The 19,361-nt window shown below is 36.6% G+C and overlaps 1 protein-coding gene across 1 annotated transcript in view; it reads left to right on the top strand.

Annotated features, from left to right (window-relative positions):
* The window catches only part of ARSB (arylsulfatase B), a 63,598-nt gene that overhangs the window by 31,781 nt on the left and 12,456 nt on the right, over window positions 1-19,361 (top strand). The window contains exon 5 of the mRNA XM_018070519.2: window positions 4,829-4,899. Within this exon, the coding sequence (XP_017926008.1) occupies window positions 4,829-4,899 (71 nt within the window). The remainder of the gene's footprint in view (window positions 1-4,828; window positions 4,900-19,361) is intronic.

Below are 19,361 nucleotides of genomic sequence, written 5' to 3'. Positions count from 1 at the left end.
TGGGGCAGAGGATTTCAAACCATCCACCTGGCATCCCACCTCCATGATGCTTGTAAACAGATGTTGGATCCAGCTTCTGTTGTTATGGTGGAAAGGTCTGGGCATGCCAGCTGTGAAGTCCTTCAAGCTGCTTCTGTGTTGTTCTTAGGCTGGGTACCATGCACAGGTCTGGTTGTGCCTGTTTGAATCCTTTTGATGCTGCTTCTGTGTTCTGCTCCACCTCTGTGAGTCCCCAGGGGCCATCACTGTTTCGTCTCCAGATGTCCCTGTGGAACTGCTCAGATGTATTGTGGTCTTGCTAATGTGCTAGTCTGGATTGTCATTAACGTGGGCTGTAACGAGGCCCTTTCCCTGCTATGTGTTCACACTGTTGTCTCCACACACAGACCTTCCCAGTCTTTCTCCAGCTATACCAATCTTGGACTACTTTGTGCAAAATCCTGTTGAAGCGCATCTTTAGACCAGTGCTTCATAATTTTTATTTTTCTTCAACTACCTTTGAAATGAAATTTAACTTCTTCTCTAATGTCTCTAACTTCTTTTTGAAAATAACTTAGGATAGTATCACTGTGTCAACCTATTTTTGGATAGCTACCAAATCTTTCCAGTCTCAGGTACAAACCTTTTACATAAATCATAGTAGATTCTCCTTTTCTAATGCCTTAGATTATCATGGTTAACACTGCAGTATATCTAGCACCTCTAAAATCATGTCATGTTACAAATTATTTCTGAAAATACGGTGATAATATCAATAATATATTTTACAAAAGTAGTAATTGAGAATACGAAAAACAGTACTAAAATGCAACTAGTCAAGGAATCTAAACTATACTGCTTATTTCCAAGCAAGTATCTGAAAAGGCACTTGCATTTCTAAGAAACATCTGTTCTCCAGATGCTTGCTACTCTATTGAAATTGAGATACTAGGCAAAATAGTTTTCCTTATGTAAAAATTTGCATTGGTTGGCAATTTTTTTAATATATATCTTGATTTTCAGTACTGAATATCTAGCATGTCCATGCTCAGAAAAAGTATTTTATTTTGCATTAACATAAAAATGGAAAAGTAAATGGTAGAGCGCATAAAGCAGTATGATAGCACATGAGAGATTCAGGATAAAATACTGTAAAAATAACTTATTTTGTAAAAGCTTGTTAGTGAGCATAGGCTTTCAAGTTTTACATATTTTGCAGGGCAAGTTTCAATTTTACATTTGTGTAGTATTGGAAATATCTGAATTGATTAGGTGAAGTAAATGAAGAAAGATCAGTTTGAATTCTTGTGTACTAAATTTACATTCATTTTTGGAATGAAACACCTGTTTGAAAAAACTTTAATTGTTTTGGTATAAATTAATGCTGAAGAAAGAGCATCGAAAGCTGAGAGTAATGTTTATTTCCAGCATATCTGAAATATATTTATTTTATGAAAGCATTACAGATATGACCCAGAGAAATATGACAAGGTTATAAAGGCTGAGATTTTGTGGGGTGACACTGAGGATGTTTTTGTGCAAGATAAATATATTTACCCTGAAAAACCTTGCATTCCTTCCCAAGGACATGTTTAACAACAACAAAAGAGAAAGATTGCATGTAGATATTTGTTCGCATTCACTAAGGAATAATAGATCTTTCTATAAATTTTAAAAACTTTGCAAATGAGAAGATAAAGCAATGTTCTCAACATAAACTATCTGATTATCATACCAATGCTGAAATTACAGTGTATGCTGTTCTTACCTAGAGGACTGTTTTGGAAAACAGTAGCTTTTAACTGCTTAAATAATTAAGACGTCTTAATTATTATACCATCAGACATGGTAGAATAATACCCAGACAAAATAAAAAGTTCCTTATTTTTAGGGAGAGGGATGAGGTATTAAAATATTGAAGTCTAAAAATAAACATTCTAAAATTAGAGCATTGTAAGATATGGTTACACTGGCAGTTACTAAAACAGAAAGGCAGGTTTCCCTAGGGAATTTTGTTTCTTTGTTATTGTAGCTGTGTTGGCTAGACTATATTCCTGGTGCAAAATGTCCTTGCAGAACATCTGCCAAAGTGAATCTGTAGTAGAGTCTGTGTGTGGAGTTTTGTAAGTGGGAAGGAGCACAGAGTTTAGGCATAGGGAAAGGGACCTCTGTTACATGTGTGAATTCCCTACTTTTTGTCCCCAGAATGTTGTTTCTGTCTTCCTGATGTCTTTTGCTGTCAGACAGGTACTTTCTTCAACATACAGTGCCAAATTCTTTTCTGTGGATGTTGTTTTAGGAATAATATGTGCTGGTTATAAGTTCAGTATCACTTAATAATGCTACAGAGCTTAATGCAGGAATGCCATAAGCTTCAGGGAGTATATATCATGATTATATATAAATCACATTTCCAAGTTACTAATGCCATTATTCTATCCCAGAACAAAAATGGATTCCATAAAAATGACAACTGCAGCATGAAAAACTTAAATTAATGCAGGTGTAATCTTTATTTTTTGTGTTCTACCACCTGTACAATAATGTTAATAGCCATGTTTAGTGTATAATATGCACTGTCCACATTAAAAGTTATAAAGGAAATTAATGATATGATAGTAATATAAGTCTACTTGAACACTGTAAATATAGTTGATATAATCATAGACTCATATGGAATTGTAGAACAAGTTGGGTTGAAAGGGACCTTTAAAGGTCATCTAACCCAATGCCCCTGCCATGGACAGGGACATGTTCAGTTAGATTAGGTTGCTCAGAGCCCTGTTCACTTGACCTTAAATGTGCCCCAGGGATAAATCATCTGCTACCTCTCTGGGCAGCCTGTACCAGTGTTTCACTAGCATCATCGTAAAAAATTTCTTCCTTATATCCAATCTAAATCAACCCTTCTTTAGTGTTAAACCATTACCCCTTGTCCTGCCACAACAGGTTCTGATAAAAAGTCTGTCCCCATCTTTCTTGTAGGCCCTCCTCATGTACTGAAAGGCTGCAGTAAGGTCTCTCCGGAGCCTTCTCTTCTCCAGGCTGAACAACCACAGCTCGCTTTAGCCTTTCCTCATAGGAGAGATGCTCCAGCCCTCTGATCACTTTTGTGGCCTCCTATGGACTCTCTCCAACAGGTCCATGTCTTTCCTGTGCTGAGGACCCCAGAGCTGGATGCAGTGATCCGGATAGGGTCTCACCAGAGCAGAGTAGAGGAGGAGAATTACCTCCCTCAACCTGCTGGTCACACAACACTGTGTGGATACTGAATGGTACAGTATGAATATTGAATGTACAAAGATGAGAAGTAAATAGGAGGAAGTTACTTCATTCTTCTGTATTTATCTCTGGTGGAAGATACAGAATTACTTAGCATACTCTGGTGGTTTTACAGTATACTGAGAAATGTAGATCCAGCTCAGAAACTGCAAAATAAGAATATTTTCCCGGGCAGTTACTGCAGAGTCAATGACACACTATAAATTCACATCCTAGTGTAAGTTGTGCTAACTGGTTCATGTTACTGTTACCTATAAACAGATGGCAAAAGGCACACTTGGAAACAGCTGTCAGTGGAGCACATAGAGACAGTTAAGAGTTTATTAAATCTAAGATAAAATTTGTTTAAATAAGGCCAGGTGTTCCTTAGTTAAGAGTGTGACTACTGTAGATATTAGGGGGGTGCGTGGTGGTGGAATTAACCTTTCACTCACATTTTGGGAAAAATATTTTTGTGGCAGTTTCTATACATTGAATTACTAACACTGTAGCTTAATTATTGTACTTCTTCTATATTAATTATATATATATATATAATATATATATATTATATATATATAAATTATCTGAATACATTTAATTTTTCATCCAATTCTCCATGTTAGTTTTGTACTTATTCAAGATGTGTAGCATCCAGAAATGGTTTTAGAAATGCAATAGAACAATATTAATTTTAATTATTTGTTACTGAAAATTTTAAATTACAGGTAAATATTGTTTAACTATATATTTTATGTATTAAAATAATTGTAATTTTTTAGCTCTCAACTAAGGTTTTTATTACCTGACATTTTTATTCTTAATGTCAAGCAACTTAGGGGCCCTGGTTGAATTTTTGTGTCTTAAGTGAAGCTCCATAATGAAAACAAACAGTTTAAATTATTTGGAAATTTCTAAAAGGGTGTGTTTAGGTTCACTATCAAATAATAAAGTATTGTTGTGTCTTGATGTTGCCAAGGTTCTTTCTGGTTATGTCTTCCTACTCATGCTGCCCTTTATAAGGAGTAAATTTTTTTTCCACTTAACTAAGAAAATTTGTGGATAAGTTCAGAGGTTTATTCCACACCATCTCTATGTAGCCAATGGCTAGAAAAAGAAGGATGATTTTTTTTTTCAAGAAGGTTCAGAGTATCTGAATAATCCTTTTGAGATCAATTACAAATCAAAGGTGGGTTTTTTTGTGGGATAGCGATGCCTGTGGTGTTTTTTGAGGCACCCAGCCAAAATGCTTTCAGCGCTAGTTCAGGTATGCAGAGAGCATAGCAAATGCCATGCCAGCTTATGCTGTGAAATTTGATTCTTAAAGCTGATTTTTGTAAAACTGTGCTTTGGTAGGGCCACTTCTCTGCTCTGTAAACTTATGAATAATCCCCATAAACACCAATGAAATTAGGGGAAACTTATAAGGGCAAAAGCTGTTTCTACTAGGCTGGAAAAGAGCATTCAGATTAAAGTTGATAGTAATTAATTTACAGATGGGAGCTCACTCTCTATTAGGATGAGAAAAAGCCAGAATCTTAATGAGTTCTAGTAGGAAATTAATATTTCCTTTTGAAATCTCTCTTAGTGAAGGAAGACCTTCTCCCAGAGTGGAACTGCTGCACAACATAGACCCGATGTTTGTGGATGACTTCCCATGTGAGTATGCTATTGATCGCTCAGGATTTATTAAACATACAGTTTATCTTCTGAACACTTCTTGTTTTCTGTAAGTGAAGTATTTCCTTCTAGGTGGAACAAAATACAGTAGGCTGTCTTTTTAAGCAAATAGCTTTAAAATAGAGAAACATTGTCCCCCAGATGCTGTGAGTACTTAATCATGACCAATATGCACTTTCTACTTCAGAGAGTTCTGAAACCCTGGTGACTAATGAATAAAGTACTTTGGGACATGGAAAGCTTGAGGAGCAGCCGTGTGCCTGAGGTGCACAGGGAGGCACACTGCCAAAAACCCCTTCCAAACCCTCTCTTCAGTGTTCCAGATGAACTGCTCGCCCTAATGCATCTTGATAGAGCTATATAATATGACCTTGCAAATGGAAAACTTCAGTTTGCGAGAAGCTGAGAAGTTCCAAGCCTTGTGATTGCATTTGTTCCATAATCACGTGGGTTGGATCTTCAATGCTACGATCACATGAATTGGAGCTGAAGTTTGCTAATTCTATAGCTCTGTAAGCACCATCTGTTTTATGATTCAACATTATTAGTTTGCTAAGGACTATAGACTTTTGAGGCAGACATTTTTTTCATACAGAACATTGGAACAGGTCCTTTCCAGTGTTTTTATAGCATTTCTGTATTTCATTAAATAAAGAAGTAAATCCAGGCAGAGGAAAAGTAGAGCAATGAGACAGTGATGTGTTGCCAGCAAGGCAAATGCACATTGTGCTGCAATAACTGGATGGAAAGGGGTAAGGTGGCGTTTTGCAATGCACATCTGGTTCTGCGATGCTTTTCTGAGAAGGAGCAACAAACATTGTGCCTATCTAGTGCTGACTGGGCAGCACTGCCTGCAGATAATTCCTACATACGGATTGAATTAAGTTGTAGCTACTCCAATTTCCCTTCAAAGAATGCTCAGTGAGTATGCTCAGTAGCATTCGTAAGTGTTGTTATGTCCTGACGTGGTGTCCTCGGGCATACATCAGAGACCATCTTTTTCCTGTGGGAATGGCCTATGATTGAGCTCAGCAGAAGTGTTTAAGTAGACAAATTCCTGGTGTAAACAGAAGTGGGACAAGCAGAGGTTTTCAGAACCCTGAGCTCTTTGGAAATGTCACCAGATTGCTTTCATGATGCCATGCTCTGATAATCCTTCTCTGTTTGCTACATGCATCATGACTTTAGTTTTTGTGTGCATTGCATTGTGGGCAGGGAGTGGGGCTGAGAAGCTGTAATACCATAACTCTTATGCTAGATGAGGTGTGGTTTTTAAGTGGCACAAACAGAGGAAGGTACATGCATGCCTGTAAATTTGCAATGTTTTTATGTACCGTTCAAAACTAGATTATAAAAACCAAAAACTTAATTCTTCACCAGTGTGCTCTTATGCCCCATATAGGGTTTCCTTGTCTCTTTTCGGCAAAGGCCTATACTTTTGGCAAATTGCTTTGTGTGTCTTGGTGAAATTATGCTTTGTCATATAAGAATTAAAATTTCTATTTAGCAGTCTGAGTTATTGGGAGTAATTGTATGTGTATGTAAGTCACCTGATTCCTGCGTGCTGTTTTTCATTTATGGAAACTGAGTAATAAGTTTCCATAAAAACTGGTGTCTCTATTAGGGAGACGCAAAGCTATATACAAGTACTTTCATATTTTCAGCAAATATCATGGCTCTCTTTGTGCTTGTTTTGTTTTGTTTCATTTTGTTTTGTTTTAAAAAGCATCTTAAACTGCCCATACAATCTCCCTGTCACCAAGGTGATAAACTTTGTCACTCCATGTCCTAACTGTTTTGACATCAGAGTGCTCTTATGCAGGTTTTTCTGGGTTCTCTCTACCCGCTGGTATAGGCTTTTACCTTCTTTATGCATACTTTACTCACATTCTAGTCAACTTTAAAAAAATCTCATCACATTAAATCATCTTGTGTCAGATGAGGTATTCCTACTAATGTTTTCTTTTTTGTATAAATTTGAATTAAAAAGTGAAATAATAACTGAAAGATATAGATTAGCCAAATCTTTGGGCTTGAGGAGTACTGTAGGATAGCAAATAGGCAAGTAAATCGCAAGATACTGTTAAATATAAAAAACCCCACCTTTCAGCTTGTTCTGGGTAGTCAGGTAAGAAGACAGTGTACTGTTGTAGTTGGTGTTTAGTATTTTACTTGTACTCAGTGCAGGTTCAGTGTTCCTGAACTCTTGAGTGGTTTGGCTTACAACATATAACTTCTTTCAGCATAATATGTTTTTATTTAATGAATGCATTTGTCTTCATCTCTCTCTGAATAACTGATAATATTTGGTATCCAGAACAATGGGATATCTCATGTAATTATTTTTTTTTTTTTTTTAAACGGAAGTAGGGAAACTGAGCCTTGTTCTGTTCAGATTTTTTTATACTAGAATAAGAATTCCTTGAGGGAATAATTCATGTAAAAGAATTAGTTTAGTGTCAACTCAACTGTTACAGCCAAGTGTTCAACAGAATGTTAAGGTAAAGTAATAGGACATGGTATCTTGATTACAGAGCTAACAACATCTCTGCTGCTGTGGTCTGTTAGAACTGACCTTGGGCAGTCTGTTTACCACTCGTGGGATAAGATCATATAACTTTTCAAGTTCTGAGACTGGGCGCTGGTTTCTAATCTCTACTTACCTTTGTTTAGGAGCTGGAGCAGGATGCCCAATGGTTAACGCTGTAGCCCTGCAGTAGTCTTGTATTAAAGTACTGTACTTCTTTCCCATTTGTAATACTAAACAGCATAAGAGGAAAACCACTGTAAACTAGATTGCCTCCAGTTCCGTTTTACAAAAAAGTGCAGTCAGGTCTTATTTCACTGACTCCTTCAAGTAATCGTCTTCTCTCTCAAGGGCAGACTTTCTTCATTCAAATATAAACCTTTCCTGTGGTCTGATACACATCAGCTGTGATTCCTCATTTGTCATCTTTAGTGCTAATAAAAGTTTTCCTGTCCCTGGCTGAACACTTTTCCTTCAGTCTCCCTCTGACCTGTGGCAGCCCAGTGGATTGGCTGTGGTTAAAAACAATCATTTATCTCAATGAACTAATCTGGTTTGCAGTGCAGACCTACAACAATTGTAGTTGTGGAATGAAAAACTAGGGTGGGATCTCTAAAACTAGGATGAATAGAGGAGTGGATTCTGGTCTTTGAGTGTTAGGAAACCAGTCTCGTGGTGAGCTTTTGCCAAGATGGACAACCTGTCCTTTGCTTTTCCTCCTTCACTTGTGTTAGATGTGGAAATCACATGGTGACAAGATGGTTCTTATCAGCCTTGACTGTTCTGGTAGCCAGGCAAAGGAGGAAGAAAGGTTTCTGCCACATCAGTCAGCTGAATCTACTTGACTTGTAGCTGTGTGCCTGGATGCAGGGGGTCAGTGTGTGGTTCCTGGCAGATGGAGGGACTGGCCACAGGATTTGTCAGCTCAGATCATCTCTGACCACCTTGGGAGCTTCAGCCAGAGGCAGTAGTTTCATGGATTTTAAGCTAGTGTATCTTGCTGCTGCTACCACAGAGGATATCCTGCCTCCCATGGTGTCTTACCACCACTCCCCTCTTTTGCGGTCACCAAAACTACGCACAGAGCCAGGCTATGAGCCAGGTCAGGATATTGGTTCAGATTTTAATAACCCTTTTTTTTCCCCCCTCTGGATGTAGGTTGGATAGCCAAGCATATTTTGGCACAAAGAATGGGACTAGGAGGAATTTGGGGGGACAGGTGAGACTGATTCTTTCAGCTCTGAAATGAAACTCTGAGATTTCTGTTGTGTGATATATGATGAAGTGATCCAACAGGTTTCTGCTGGGGAAGTGCTTCACTTTCTCCCATCTCCATTCCCAGCCACATGCTCCTAGTGCTTGTTATGCATCCATTCACTCCCTGGATACCTCCATGGACCTATCTAACTTGCTAGCCTGATTTTCCTCTGTCGTGTAGGTTGACTGTCCTCATTAAAGGGGCTGATGGATGCCAGCAGCAACTTAAGTCTGGGGCAAGGAGGGCTGTGTGGTTGGAATAGGGGAGGCAGAGGCAGAGACAACCCTTCTAGTGCTGTCTGGCTGCTTCTAGAGCCAGAGCCCCAGGGGGAAGGAGTGGGAAACCACATTTTCTGATTGAACCTTGCCGTGCTAAACCAGTCTGGTGAGCTCTGCAGAGGCAGCTGGGCCCACGCTCCTCAGAGGCAATTGCTCCTCTCCCTCTTTAAAGGACTAAAAGCCATTGCTTTTGTCTTTCTGGTTGTTTCTTTATCACATTGCTTATTTTTTTCAAAAGTGATGAATATATGTCTCAATTGCTTGGTCTCAGCGTAGATTTGTAGTTTATTAGACTTTACAATTACATAAAATTGATATGAAGGATCTATTGTCTTTCAGGTTTAGGTCTGAAACATATTTTCTTTTAGCTTCAAGAATTCAGTAGTAAAATAAGGAAATTAAAAACAGAAAGCTAAAATTATGTTGAAAGTATAATTTTCTCTGTAATGTATAGGTTAAGAAAGCATAAATAAAATGCAACTTGAAAGTGGCATAAATCAAAAATCTTATTTACATGCTTTGAAGGGAAAAGAAATAAAATTGGTTTGCCCCATTTTTATGACTTTGTCTTTAAAAACTAAAAAAAACCAAGTTGTTGATGGTTTGGCAGCTGTGTGGGTGACATCAGCTCTCTCATTGTGAAAGATCTGCTGTCTCTTAAACAGCCTTATGGCATTTCATCAAGTTTTGGTGATTCAGCTGAACTAAAACCCCACTGGATTTAAGTCTCAATTCCCCTAACTGCTAAACCAAACTTATTTCTGACCACACCATGATTGCTGGATGGCCTGTCTTGAAGCAGTATTGAAACTTTATATCCCACAGAAGTTAATTTTATTTTGAGAATAAGAACTAAATGACATGCTGAAAGGAAATGTAGCATTTAATTCAGAGTTGTTAATCATAATCTGTCAGTACAAACTGTATTAGTTTTAGTCTTATTTGCTAAATTTATTAATGAATTTAGTGAATTTCACAAAATCTTGTAGATGCTACATGTGTAGCATCACTTTCTCTTCAAAAAGAAGTTGAATTTCTTTAATTAGAAAGATGTATTCAAAATAAATATGTTGTTGGGTGGATCTGGTTTAAACTAAAAAAACTTTTACCTTCATTTAAAATTTCAGACTTAACCATAAACTAAAACTTCAAATGCATAATGACATTGTAGGTTATTAATTGTAGTCAATTTATTTGCAAGATACATCTATTCAGAGGCAGACTTCCAAGACACAGAACTTGTAAAAACATTTTGTAAAACATTTTGTGATTTTTCTCAAAACTTTTATTTGCCTTGAGCAAAGTTAATCAAATTTTATATTGCTCTCCTTGACATTTGAAAGAAGGCATTACCTCGTATATTGCACTATTAATTGCCAACATAAATGATTGCTTATAATGGGCTAGGTCCACTATATACAGAATGAAGATGTGATATGTTACAATAGAGAAACCTTTACAGTTCTGGGACTGATGTGTCATTCATGGGCATTAAAATTGCATTATAATGGCTGTAGCACTATATATTATATCCATACATATACCAAAATAATTCATCTTGATTAAGGAGTAGACAGTCTAGGCTCCTCTAGGCCCCATTTATTACTTATTTTGCCCAGGCGAAAGACGATTCCTGAGTCTTTGTAGGATAGAAATTATTTCTTCTCCAGATCTGTTGCAGATGATCTAGCTTGTTTAGAATTATTTAATAAAACTAAAAAAAAAAAAAAAATCCATGATAACGGAGTTATTCAGTAACAGCAGAAGAGCAAGGATGAGTGTCCTGGTTGGCCGTTGAATGGATAAATACACTCCATGCCCATGCCAGGCTTAAGACCCAGAGTCAAAAACATGCAGAAAAGTGACCAGTATGGTTTCTGACTGAGCTTATATAGTGACAGCTGGAATGGTCAAGAATGAAAAAAAACAAGGAGATGTTCTTTGCTTCTCTGAAATACCATTTTTCTGCAAAATCATACATATACCTGCTGACCATCTGAATTCTGTCATCTTTCCATTTTGAAAAAATCATAAATTGTAATGACTCCCTGTAAGTTTATAGGGCAGGAGTTGCCAACATGTGACCCTGAAGCCCTCAACCACTTCATGCAGTGCACGTCATGCTGACCTGGCAGTTTTGGACAGAGCTCATCTCCACTCCTTAATGGGAGGCTGCTGTTCCTGCTAGCTCAGCTGCCATTCACATCAGAGATAAGTAGTGTTTTTCTTTTGACTGTCAGTTATATGAGTTTCTGGGGTGTAGCTCTTGCTGTCAGGAAGTTTGGCCTGCAGTTCTACGTTGCCTTGGCTCTTAGCCCACCTGCATCTCAGTGTGAACCATCCATCCCTGCAGTATTCAATACTAAAGGATTGCATGTTTGGTGAGTCTCATAAATACTAATCTCCATGTTTCCTTCAGGATGTAGATAATCTCATTTAGAATTTAGAAATGTTAGGTCACTTGGTTAAGTGTCTAATGCAAGTATCATGACTGGAATTCAGAAATCTGTTTTTTTTATGCTTCATTGTACTCTATACCTATTTGATCACAACACTAACATTTTGTATTTTTATGAAGGTTTTGACATAAATGGTAGATTACATTTTTCAAGTGAAATATCTCTGAACTGTAAGCCTGTAAAATTTTAATTGTACACAGGATGTTAGAGTCATTGCTGAGTTCTCTTTACTTTCAACACTGCAGCCTTACAGTGATGCAGTGGAGGTTTGGGTCTTTCGCATGTAAGGCCATCTCAACATGACGTATCCTCAATAATTCCTAAGTTCTGTTCCATTCAGTTAAAATCTATTTCCTGGAAAAGTAAGATTTGGATTTTTTTTTATTATTTGTCCACCAAAAGTAAAAGTTAAGCATTTGGTTTTGCTGTCTCTCATTTTGTGATGTTTGACCTTGTAGGCTGTAATATTTAGATTGCTCTTATTTTGAATAACTTTAATTTTTTTATTCTGTAATTGTGTAAGAATGTAACAACCTGGATAAATGATTCGCCCAGTTGATATGCACAGGGATTTTTTGCTGCTCTGAGTGATTCTGGATTTCGCTCAATTGTGTGGTGTGGTTTTTTGTAAAGAAGTAATCTGTTGCAAAAACTAGGGTGAATACTTTGAGAAAAGAATGGGAGTATTTTCAAATATTTATTCTTGTTGAAATTAAGAAGGGTATGTATTTTGAAAGGTAAGAGACTGAACGTGATATTCTAGTATAAATCTTTTCTTTAGAATCAAACATTACTATGAGAAAACTGACATTACAAGGAATAATACTAGATCTATATGTTCACAACACTCAACTAAGTGAATTAAGATAGGTGAACTTTGCTGGGTGAGTTCATGTACAGCACAGCCCTACACCTTGTCAACACGATAGTAGGAAGTTATAGTGTCTCAGGGCTCATCTGTTTCTTAAGTTCAGTATTCTATTCATTCTTCCAAGATTAAGGTCATGGCTATATGTCAAATGTTTTTATTTTAATAAAATAACAGAAAGACTCAGAGTTTTGTAGAAAACTCATTATTGCCATAAAGCAGCAAAAGGTCACAAAATGTCTTTCCTTAGTGAAGTAAGAAAATCCCTTATTTCTTCAGTAATTTATTGTCACAGTGTCGGTTGGAAGAGCCCTTGACATTTCCAGAGTTTCCTTGTTGAGGTGAAACAGTTGCTCTACACATCACAATTCAAAAAAAGAGACATCAGTTAAAAGTACATATATGCAAAAGTACATATATGGGCCTTGTAAGCCTGCGGAGCCATCTGCATTTCAAAGTGACTATAACAAGCTTGTCCTTCTAGCACATTTTCATGGACTCTCACATTAAGGCATCAGACCTACAAACACGAATGCAACTTCAAAAATGTACCTTATTAATGAGGTTAAGCAAGTATAAAGGTTATATTTCTGTAACTGAAATGGAAAAATCATCACTCTCTGTTGGCTAGTACTGCTAATGAGCTATCTTTTAGAAACACTGTAGAATATATATTTTATTTACTGTAAGAATGAAGGAAAGACTTTAGAAGACTGAGTAGAAAAGCAAAAATTAATTGACTTTATCTGTGTGAAGAGGTAAAAGTACAGATGGAAGAAGGTGCATTGTGTGACTTTAAGCCTTTTCAAAAAAATGTGCAACATTTTCTCTCTGGTGAGAAGTTGTCATGTCTGTTGTAGTACAGACCATCAGTTACAACAACAACCCATAGCACTGCAGTAGGCCGAGAAATAGCCATAAAGAACTCGTTCAACTCTCACATCGATGATGTTTGTTTGTTATTGTGAAGAGGGAAAATACTGCTTAATTAAACAGTAGCTTAAATTCAGTTTTCAGCTTTGATTTCTATGAGATTTTTTGTCTTTGGTGCTTCATAAAAAGGCAAAAGCCAAAGAAGCACTAAATAACGTTATGGTTAAAGTTTTGTTAATGTACAACAAGCAATGTCTATGCAAAAATAGTTTGTGTCCAAAGAAGATACTTTTATATAGACCTTCCTTGAAATAGTCTAAATGACCTACTGGGGCTTCAATATTTGACTTTTCTCCTAGTAGAAGATTTTTTTTCTGTCTTTTTCTGTTGGTTTTCTCTCAGAAAGATTAAATTTGTGATGGATGTAAAACAGGAACAAATATAATAGTGCAAGTGTTGATGAAGACTCTGAAACATATGTATTTTCTAAAACATCCAGTAAGCTCTAATATTTGGCTTTATTGTGGATGATGGTGACTGTGAATGTTAAGTGTCTATATCATTTTTTCCCTGCCTGTTTCTCCATCTCTTCCCATTCCTCTATCTCTTTCCAAAATTTCAGTCATGTAAGTAAAAGTTAATTCAGACACAATATAATGAATTTGCTTGAAATAATATAGCCCAAGAAAGAATAGTCTAGGCATTTACAGCATTATCCATTATAATCAGGAAATGAAAAAAATTTCCTGTATTTTGCAAAAGATACCTCTAATTTCATTTTTACAGTTCGTTGACAGAGATTCACTGAAGTTCAGCAGTTATGAATAAAGACCTTAAGATAATTTGCAGAGGATCAAACTGATCCTGATGCCATTGGCATTTTTAACCAGACCTGATTAATCTTCAGTTGACTGTCCTGTCAACTGTGTGCTTGGATGCAAGAGCTGAATCATTTGCTTGATGTATATGAATTCATGCCAAGATAACATATGCCCTTTGCCAAAGCAATAGGGATAAACTCCTAAAACGCCTCCTGGAGTTTTTCATCAAGAAATGCTTTGTCTTGTGCATTTCTTGATGAAAACTAACTGACAGTCTGCTTCACAGAATCAAGTCTAGAAAAAGTTAATTCTTGTCATAAAGTTCCCATTGTGTAAAATGCTAAAAATAAATTTGTTGTACAGCACCAACAAATTTCTAATACATCTATGTGAAACACAGTGAAAAATTGTGTTTATGGTCAAATGAGAGTTTTGCCTGGGGAATCCTCATCTGCTTCTATTGAAGATTTTTTTCTGCTTTTGTAGCTATAGGAGAGAGAAATACTCCCTCCTTCTCTCTCTTTTCAGTTATAAATATATGGAGAACAGTGGTGTGTTTCTGTACTGTTAACAAACAAATGTGGCATTTAAAATACATTTAAAGGCATATAAACCTTATGTTCATAAATAGAAGATATATAAGGTCCAAGTGCATCTCCTAACTGTAAAAAATATCAACTGTACCTTTTGTTCTCTAGCTTTTTTATTTCTCAATAAATTGTCTTTGAAAATTTAGTCTTATCTCTCAGGTGAGTAGTTGCTTCATCTAACTGGTTTAAGATTTTACGGACTGTATAAATTATACTACTACATTGGAGGCAATCCAGATTTTCAGTGTTTATAAGAGACTTGACTTAACATTAATCAGTGGAAATGAAAAATATAGTACTTTCACTGCTCTCAATACTATAACCACTGAAGTCTGGGGGTATATAATAAAAACTTGAACCACGTTCAATATATTATTTCCTGAAATTTAGGAGGAAAAAAAAAGCTCATGTTCAAGTAAAGCATGTTGGTGCTTAATCTAAAAGCATAAAGCAAAGAAATTCAAATAGAATGGAAAACTAGTGTAATTTCTGACCCAGTCCATAAATCCATACTACTTTTATTCTCTGTGCAGCTGAACAATGTGAATGGTACTGTTTTCCAATTGCTTAAGTACCTCCACTAAAAATGGTGTATACTGAAAGCTATTTCTACATTCTTATGCTCACACATTAAACTTCCCTGCAGCCTTCTCTCTGTTGCCTGGATCCAGGAACTTACAGACTGGAAAATACCAAAGGAAATCTGGATATTTCTGTCATGTACCATTCTGCTTTTTATGGTGTAATGTAGAGTCCCCAAGTTGAATGTATTTGTAGACTGTCTGCAAATCAAACTGTAGACCAGATAACTTGCAAATGAAAACCACTCTGTGCCTCCAGAATATTTTACATCTTGGATGTTAGAAAAACAGATATATAATTGAATTAAGACTTAAAAGAGAGTAAAATGCTAAGAATTTGCTCCAAATGGTGTACCTACTAAATTTCCTTACTTTCCTATATAAATTGGAAGTTTTACAAATTTGGTATTGGTGGAAATCAGAATTACCCAAACCCATCCAATATCCCATCACCAAATTTAAGGTTTATTTTCTGTGTTGTCATTCAGAATATTTGTATGTATTATATGATGTAAAATGTAAAATAACAGACTTTGATAGAGTTGGACAGAAATCTGTCCTGAAAGATGTGAGATCACTGTTCAAAACTGTAACAATCAGGGTAACTCAGTTGGTTAGAGTTTTTGGTGTGGCCTGAGAATTTCCTCCTTTGTGGAGGGAACTATTGGACAGTTGGGAAAATGCTGTTGGAGGAAAGTTCAGAAGATGTGGTTGTGGGAAGCAGTGCTGACCACAAAGAAAAGTTATTGGGTGGCTTCCTGACTTTTACTGGAATGGAGTTATGGTTCATTTCTTGACTTTGTGTTCCCCTTTCTGGCTCCATGCTCTTGTAAAGAATTAAGTCTTTGGGTACCTTTACCTGAAGTCTGCTTTTATTCCACTCTTTCAGTGCTGTAGGGAGAATCAAGAAATATGTTTAAGTAAACATTTTCTAGATCTTAACTTTGGAGCTTAGTGACACAGCTTTTGCAGCAGGGAAAATTACTCTGCAATTCATTTTTATCTGTTTATCCATAAGCCTCAGTTTTTGGTAATATTCATGGTATTGTGTGCTCCTAGTAATTTATTTCTTATTTTCTTGAAGTCTCTCATCTGAGAATTGGTAAATCGTGTATTGGCACTTTTGTTTTAATCTCAGAATCACTTTTATTTGAGGGGTTGGTTAAAGCATATGTATTGTTGCCAGAAATGATTGCTGTAAATACAAATGGGGAAATCTTTCATATGAAAGTTTTGTGGAAAACACATTTTGTCTATTGAACTGTATGGAAAAAGGGGAATTTAGCTTCATTTGTTTGATTAAGAGAAGTTGATAGGGTGTAAATTCCTTGTTTGTTACTGCTGATGCTTAACCAGTCTGAACCAGAGCCCATCGGAATTAATAGAAAGGTTCCCATTTGTTTCAAGGTAGGTTTTTTAAAGCCCTAACAGACTTCCCACTGTTCCACAGCTGAGCATTAGTAAGGCACAGGAAGCCTGCCAATCATGCAGGATTTGTGTGTATGCATATGGTGAGATTTCTAGGAGTCTGAAGACTGCTGGCATGAAGGTAATTTTTATGGGGAGTTTCATAATATTTGAGAAAGTTGGTAATTTTTTTTACCTACGGCTTCTGATATTGTAGCAAAAAAAACAGAGTAAGGTGATTAGGAGTCTGTAGTGTGTATTGTGAGGAAAGCAGTTATTTGTGGGTTTTTTTAACTGCTTGGGTTTTCTTTTTTCTATTTAGTGGGCACCATGTAAATAAAAATTTTAAATCCTGATAGTAGCGTAAAATTATTTACATAATAAAGGAAGCTTTTTTTAATGGAAGCTGTAAGAGAATGATACAGTTACCATTTTTCTGACAATATATACAAGATGGTGAATACAATAGAGATCTATTGAATGATTATAGTAGTATGTTGATTTTAAAGATGACAAAGAAAATACTAGAAAATTCTTTCTGTTTGGGTTTCATATGTGTAAGGGCTTTTTGATTTGCCAGTCTCAGACTTCTGTCTGGGGATCTCCTCTGCAGTTTTTGTAGACTACTAGTCAGATCACAAGAGGCAAGGAGGCATATGCATTGCCTTGCTACGAAAATAATACTGGTTACTGTTTATGGGGTTTAAGTCCTCGTGAAGTAGCCTGTGTGATTTTTTCCTAGTGTTTGGTTCAAGTATTAAGCAGAATTCCACTCTGCAACATATAGAGAGTTGTTTGCTCCTCTCTAATAAAAAACATTTTTACAAAGTAAGGAAACTTTTTGGAATCACTCATAATGTCTTACAGCATAATCTCAGCAGAATTTGAACATGTAATTTATCTCCTTGAGACTTATCATTACCAGGTGACACTACCTTCTGAAAGCCTGTCTGCCAGCAGTGACAGTCTTCAGTGAGTTCCCAATCTATATGCAGGAGATTGAATTATTTTAAATACAACATCTTTTTTTGGACATATGCATAAATGCCACTTCATTTCCTAAAGCTGCCTCACTGCAAGCACTAGTTTCTGCAGTTCAGTAGTTTCTTGTCATCTTGCTGTGTGGTGCAACCTTGTCATATCTGTGTTCCTTTGCTCTGGGTGCCTATCTGACAGAATCCTGTGTTGGGTACCTCTTCTCACACATGTAGCTCTGTATGGGTTCCTCCAGCCTCTGTTGGCAGAGGTAAGTCTGAAAACATGAACACTTCCAGTGATCCTCCCAAGAGTCTTTGAAAGCAAGCAGGACTTTATCGCAATGCTGTCTTAGTGACAGTTGTGCTTATGTTGTGCCTGCTGACAAAACGGAATCTCTTTTATCACGTGGACTTAGAGGATGTCAGGGGACCAGCAGCTCAGAGAGTTGTCCTAACTGTTCTAACAGCTGAGATGCTATTAAAAGAAGATTTTACGAAGTGATAGAATAACATGGAGGTTTTCCATGAAACATCTTTGTTGTGATTAAAAAAAAAAAAAAGGCATGTAATTGAATTTGACGATGTAGCTGAGATTATTTCGTTCAGAGAGTGTAGTCTAGTCCTGCTGGAACATGACCATTACTGGCAAAAGCAGACATTGAATTTCCTAAGTAAAGACTTTATGCCTCATTCAGTGTTTCAGTGTGTTTGAGTTTTTCTCACTGTAAGTACATGCTGAGCAGTAGTCCTGTTCCTCATTGTAGATGATGTCTTGTTAGGTCAGGTAGAGTCTGTAGTCACTCTGAATATGCTAAAAACTACCAAGATCATATGATTTCACTCGATAATTCATGAGGTTTGTGTAGTAAGCACTCAAAGTATTTGGCCTGCATGTTTAAGTGATATGTCCTCTGTCATTTAAAACAATAAGGTTTTGATTATTTGATTGCATTTGGCACAGCATCTCACAGGATGGGAAGAACCTTCCTTTGGTCATACAAGGGAGTGAAAACAGCCTGGTCCCTGAGTTCCTTAGAACATGCAAATTTAATTAAGCAGAGTATACATCTAGCAGAGAATTTTTAGTCATGAGGGATTGCACATCATTCGACCTTGTAACTTGTTTCTGAACTTTCTCAGTCTTATTTTTGAGATGGGAAGACCAGAGATACAGTTTTCCAGTTGCACAGAACTTTTTGCTTTGTTTACAAGTCCTTTTCTAATAATTCCTTACACTCATTTTTCTTTCTATCCAATGCTGACATAATTCCAAAGAAGCATCAGCTCAGTCTGTCATGATTCCAAGGTTTCACTTTTGCTTATGAGTGACATGCGGGCCATCGTTCTGTACATGAGTTTAGGCAGTAGCACCTGTTTATTATTTGTTTCAGATGTTTTTTTAATTTGTACTGCAAAGAGTGGGAGCCATCTAAAATCTTAATTCACTGTGGGTTTCATGGCGTTACTTAGTGCATACTCTTCAGTCTTTTCTGTCAAGAAGGTTGCAAGTAAGCTTGGAGCTTTTAGTGGTTATATTTTCCCCATCATATGTCTGCTACATTGTATTATTGTAACTACATGTTTTACTATAAAGAATGTTGATATTTTTCTTTTATTCTTTTGGGAAATATACTGCAAAAGTAGGTAACTTAGAATCATAGAATCATAGAATCACTTGGCTTGGAAAAGACCTCTGAGATCATCAAGTCCAACCTTTGATCCAACACTGCCGTGGTTACTAGACCATGGCACCAAGTGCCACATCCAGTCTCATCTTAAAAACCTCCAGGGACGGAGAATCC

The sequence above is a fragment of the Manacus vitellinus genome, unplaced genomic scaffold (assembly GCF_001715985.3).
Source record: "Manacus vitellinus isolate BGI_N305 unplaced genomic scaffold, ASM171598v3 scaffold_18_pilon, whole genome shotgun sequence".
In the NCBI taxonomy this organism is placed as follows: Eukaryota; Metazoa; Chordata; class Aves; order Passeriformes; family Pipridae; genus Manacus; species Manacus vitellinus.
This window is presented reverse-complemented; position numbering and strand designations above follow the sequence as displayed.